The sequence below is a fragment of the Eurypyga helias genome, unplaced genomic scaffold (genome assembly GCF_000690775.1).
Source record: "Eurypyga helias isolate BGI_N326 unplaced genomic scaffold, ASM69077v1 scaffold35643, whole genome shotgun sequence".
NCBI classification, from domain to species: Eukaryota; Metazoa; Chordata; class Aves; order Eurypygiformes; family Eurypygidae; genus Eurypyga; species Eurypyga helias.
In genome coordinates, this window is record NW_010241189.1 from 18,956 (window position 1) to 24,744 (window position 5,789).

General features: G+C 42.3%; 1 protein-coding gene across 1 annotated transcript in view; it reads right to left on the minus strand.

The window, feature by feature from the left end:
- The window catches only part of TIPIN (TIMELESS interacting protein), a 6,411-nt gene extending 1,282 nt beyond the window's left edge, over nucleotides 1-5,129 (minus strand). Inside the window, exons 1-5 of the mRNA XM_010148685.1 lie at nucleotides 4,997-5,129; nucleotides 3,692-3,788; nucleotides 2,749-2,824; nucleotides 1,628-1,750; nucleotides 1,060-1,123 (exon numbers count right to left, since the gene is read on the minus strand). Of these exons, the coding sequence (XP_010146987.1) occupies nucleotides 1,060-1,123; nucleotides 1,628-1,750; nucleotides 2,749-2,824; nucleotides 3,692-3,788; nucleotides 4,997-5,129 (493 nt within the window). The remainder of the gene's footprint in view (nucleotides 1-1,059; nucleotides 1,124-1,627; nucleotides 1,751-2,748; nucleotides 2,825-3,691; nucleotides 3,789-4,996) is intronic.
- Nucleotides 5,130-5,789: the final 660 nt, after the last annotated feature.

Consider the following 5,789-nt stretch of genomic DNA (forward strand, 5'->3'; position numbering starts at 1 on the left):
CCCGCGCCACTTCAGCCTGTGCCTAGAGAAGTTAGCTGACAGCAAAGTTTGGTTTTTTAAAACGCTCCTCTGGCTTGAGCATTGATTTCAAAGCTGTAAGACACCTACTCAAGCTTTCCAGCTGAAGACTGGGCAGTGGCAGCAGGACACTTGCTACCACAGTTCAAGAACAGATCAGCACGGCGTTCAAACACATGTATGGAACCATCGCACAGCAAAATCCGACAACTCTACAGACACTGTCGGCAGGAACCATTTGCTTTGCTGTTTGTGGCTGCTTGCGGCCGCGTTCCATTTCTAGCGAACGCGGCCAACAGCGAAGACAGCCACGTGTCACTAACTGCCCCACGGATGAGGCGGTGGTTAGCCCGTCCACCAGAACACCTTCCCCAAGCACTGTCGTGCCTGGACGCGCCGCAGTTCACGTGAAGACAAGCCAGACAAGGTGAACTCTGCTCCCCCTCTTCAGAAAAAAGAATTTCTAGACTAAGAACATCATCTGATTGGAAGAGACTCTTGAATTACCTACTTGTTAAGGTGCTGGATTTTGGTATCGGGAGAAGGAATAATTGTAGCTCTAGGCCAAGACTGACGGGCAGGTGTAACAGTGCCCACAGGCATCCACTGCCCTGCAAAGGGCTCTACACCCCGACTGCACCGTAACAGCTTGTGGTGTAGACAATGCGATGAGTCTTGGCTCTCTGCACTAGTAAGATCCAAGGCTGCATGCTCACAGGAGCACACTACAAACCAGTATGTCCACTTAACTGCAGTTTTATGGTGGTTTCAATGAATATTTCTAACGATGCAGTCCATACCCATTTACCACTTCCTTTAGTGCACCACGCACTTCTCTATATTTACACAGATGTAGCATTTTAGTCTGAGCACCAGTTCGGTTTTGCAACCCTAAATCCCACATAAGCTTGGTTTTACACTAGGGGACCACTCAACAATTTCTTCTACCGTAGAAAAACCCATCATGACCATTAATTTCTGGTCAGTAGAAGGGGAAGTAAAGTCATTTTAAGCACTGAACTAAGAGGATAGTGAGCATACCTTCGTTACTTGCAAAGTCTTCATGTAAAATAGGAAGATCAAGCCTAATCCGCTTTAGGCAGGTCTGAAAATGAGAGATTGAAATACTGATATTTCACCTGTGCAACATTCCTGTGTTTTAATACTCAGCCCAGTTTCTCTTTACACTTACATCTTTGAAAATAAAAAAATACTTCTTTCACTACATATTGTGGAGCAAACAGACTTCTCATGCTGCAGACTGTTTTCCTGGTCCTCCAACTACAACCCAGCCAGAGGAAGCAGCATTCTTCCTAAGTCTTCTTTGCAGGTTCAAACATGGAAAAAAAAAAAAAATCCCCAACCAACCAGTTCCAGAACTCTTAAGCTAAGTACTTTGGTTAAAGATGTCCTGAAAAAGTCGAAGGCAACTTTCTGAAGTACTAATACAAATAAAGAAAGGTTGTATCTAACTGTAAACTTAAATAACATTATAGTCCTTAGCCATATGCACACCTTAAGTCACCTTTTGCCGTGTAACTGCTCTCCTGAACCCACCCCTTAGACTGTTCAGTATGCATGAAGACAAACTGACAGGAGCAATACTTACCTGAACTTCCTTTTTGTTTCCTAAAGTCTCAACTCTGTCAATAAAATCTTCAAACTGCAGTTTTGGGAACAGTCTGTGAGCCCAGTGTTCCATATGTCGTATGAGCGTCTTCAGGTCCTCTGCCTGGAGCACAAGCAAAGACATGCAGCGAGTCAACACTAAGTCAGCAGAGGGAAAGGGGACAGTAATAATGCTTAATGAAAACATGAAGCATCTGCAGCTTGAAAGACTCTTGAAAATTGAAGTAATATGAGCACGTGGGTAACTTTTCCTCCTCCAATTAAGTCCGAAAGTGCAGAATCAAGCCATGAGAACAGCAACCTGAGTTCAGGAAGGGTATTTGCATATGCCATAAAACATCTGACAGGCTTCTGAGAAGATGCCCTCAAGCAACTAGTCTGAACCCAGGCTGAAAAAATCCACAGGAGCACAGCTGGCATTGATTCTGCTGTTCAGAACACACAGAAAAATTAACATCTAAACCTTACCCAGGAAAGACTCTTGCTCAGATCAGCAGTACTGCCTAGTTTCTTTGTGCCTCCAGTTGTGAAGAGAAAGTTTATACCATGAATATTGTCTGTAAACCAGGGATGCACAGGCATTTAAAGAAACATAAGCTTCGTATGTTTCAGTGCATCCAAGACAGTGAAACTGTAGAGGAAACACTGGTTTCTCTTTGCCTAAGCAATCATGCTTTTTTCAGTATTAAAGACTTTGGGACAGAGGCATCACAACAGCCAAAATCTTTTCCATAACAGAGGAAGTTGCTCATGAAGCAAGGTGGTAAAGGCATTCTGGACATATCATCAGCCCACTCCAATTTCAAAAACCTATTTCTGTGGATGATACAAAATAGTCACAAACATGATATTCTTGTAGTTTTAGAGTAGAGGGAAACAGTTTTAAGACAAAAACATGTATTTTGTTTAAAAAAAAGAAAAATCCATGTTTGCTCAGTTTGTTAAATTTGCAATTACAAACCCCACCAGGGCAGGTTCAACTACTACTGGAGAGTGGCTAACCAGAAGGTAATACTAACTCTCCTCATATCAGACGGGCAGCAATCTATCAAATGCAGGTTAACCTCCCAGGAAACAAAGCAAAAGCTCACTATGTCATACCTCATGCCCTTTGCCCTTGAACTTCACGTTGTCAAACATGTGTCTTAGGGCTGGAAGTCCTCTTTCCGAAATTAACCTGGCAAAGGAATTGGGTGACATAATTTGAAACCCAGACTTTCTTCTAATCAAGAAAAGGAAACCCACAAAAACACACCCACCTAACATACAAACAAAACGCCCTCACATCCACTTAAATAAGCTAAAGCTCTATTTTAAAGACATCTGAAATTAGAAGTCATTAAGAAAACACACTAAATAGGATAAAGACTGCTGCAAGACCCAAGACTTGTTTTTTCAGTTCACCATACATCTATTCCTAGTCCAAGGGGGTTTGGACTACATGGAAAGAAAATTCAGTGGTCGGTTCTAGTAACTACACTGGCCAACCAGAATTAATTAGATGTGTGACCACAGCATCTACCTGTGGTATCACTGACTACCTTCATCATGGTATCTGACATGGAAGAAACTGAAAGCTCAGATTCTCTCTATTGCTTTTAAGGTACTTACACCAGTTTGAGCGATAACAGCAAAGAAAATATCAAATCCTTTATACAGTGTTTATCCAGTTTCTACATAAGTGTTCTTTGGGTAGTGCCTTACAGTCACTATTACACTGAGGCTTATATTGATGCAGACTTTTAATTAAGTGATCTACACTATTGTTTGAATCCAAATAAAGAAGATCCAGCTGGAAAATGTATAAATATCTCTTAAAATATTAGTCATGTTCTAAGTCCCAAGGAGATTTCAAGGAAGTTAGACTAGGAACAGCATTATACAGGTAGGCAAGGAATAAAAACATTGAGATACAGCATTGCCATCTCCAAAACTCCTGATCTTTGGCTTGGCTCTGACCAAGCAAGGATCACAGTAACCTCAATCATTTCCCCCAGCCATATACCAAATTCATCGCAGAAAGAAACATTCCGTAAGAAATTACCTCTGGGCATCTAGTTTAGGCATTGGTCTTTTAACTGCTCTCTGTGTCGTGACAGCAGAATCCTTTGTTTGGGACTGCTGGTTTCCATCTGGTTCCGCTGAAGAAAACAACATACTTGAAGCGTACAATGCAGTTAACATCAACTAGAATTACATCACGGAAAGTTTCTACCCTATCACAAAGCCCTGCGTTGCAGGTACAGTACTCCAAACAAATTTCACCTACTTCTCCACAAGGCAGATTGGAAATAAATCAGTCTTTTCAAAATATATTGAGGAATCAGCTTTCCTAGCAAAGTAGGCTCCTTGAAAGGGAAATTTCCTAATTTTAGAACTTTTATATTGTTTTTCTAATGAAAAACTTATTGAGAGTAGATGCTTCTATAAGAAACTCAAACTCTTCATAAACACCATTTGACAAGTATGTCATAGAATTTCCACTGATAGATCTGAAAGACAGACCTAAACCACTGGCATCACCTTCAAAATACAGAAAAAGAGGCGATGTGTGACCAGATTCAGTGTGTCTTTTAAGAACCAAAGACCATATACTGTTTGATTAGGGCCAGTATATATTTGGCTGCAACAGACAAGGGACTGCTGCCCATCTCATCTCAGAGCTAGCCATTAGTTATTGTACTAATTTCTTGGTTAACTTTTTGTCACTTTAAACATCACAAACTTGGAAATTCCTTTTCACTTATCAAGTAACTAAATCTATCCTTGATTTTTTTTTAAGAGTAGTCTTATTTTCTAGTGAACAGTGCAAGGATCAAGGAAAACATACCTTCGGCACTGTAGGCAAATATGAGTAGAACTGAACAATAGTTAAAATCCTTATACTTTCTATCAGCTTGTTCAATACAGAGTAAGACCTCTTCAAATACAAATAATTCAGTTTCACTGTCCTGAAGGGTCTTGGATTTTTTCTAGGTCACACGGTCTGAAAAATCTACCAACATCTCCCTGGAATACTACATTCAACACTCCTACCTCTGCCAAAATCCAAGTGAAAGGGTAACCACTCTATAGTATCTTTACCAACATTTTATCAGAAAAGCTTGAATTTTATAAAGATTTATTGGTTCACGTATCTTCATGGAATCCACAAAAATAAACTTTTCTCACAAGCTCAGAAGCACAGAACCAATAACAATTTACATTTATGAATTGCCTTTTCACCTGCACAAGACTGTTCTTATGCTGTAAACTCAGGGTAGTGAAGTACAACACCAATAGTACTGATTTCACAGCTTTTCACCGTCTACACTGCAAAAGGGGATCTTTAGGGGTCATGGGTGTTCACCTCCGTTAGCTTGGGCCCACTCAACATCGTCTCTTCCTGGAGAGGCAGGAGGTGGAAGAGGGGGGAACGTTTCATCTTCTGTATTCTCATAATCAGGAAGATCGAACAAGTTGTTCTCTAAAGGGTCCATCATTGTCACGGATAAGCTTTTTTCTCCCTCCTGCAGGAAATACCAAAAGCATTTAAAGAGAAGCAGCGAAAAGAAAAGGCTGCCACAGGGGCAGATAAACAGTTACATAAAGTCAACGGACAGCTTTTCCGGAAAAAAAGTGCCAACCAGAAAAACACAGGGTCATGCAAATTAAGGAGCGGATAGGGTACAGCCGGATGACACAACCCGGCCTCACTAAGCCGATGAACACGAGTTTGTCATGTCTCAACTCATCCCAGTTACTTGGGAGGGGCAGGCACAGCTCCCAGGAACGGGACAAAAGAAAGGAGTATCTAACCAACGCATTAAAGACAGCTGTTTTGCCCTCATCCCTGAGAATCGAAGACTACTAAATCGGGGGTGGGGGATAATTCCCCCGATTTACAGCTTTCCCACCCAGAAACGCAGCCTGCAGGACTCCCCTTGTCCGGATCCTTAGACGAAGCCAACTCCACAGACACAGCAGCACAGCCAAGGCTTCGGGCACAGCTCTTTTCTGAGGCAAAGTCGTTTCCCCCAAAGGGAGGGCACCGCAGGCAGCTCCGGCTACACGGACCTTCGGAGGGGGGTCCCTACCCCCGGGCTGCGACACTCCCACGGAGCCGGAGGCCGAGGGAGTCGGAAGAGGGCAGCGAACTCGTT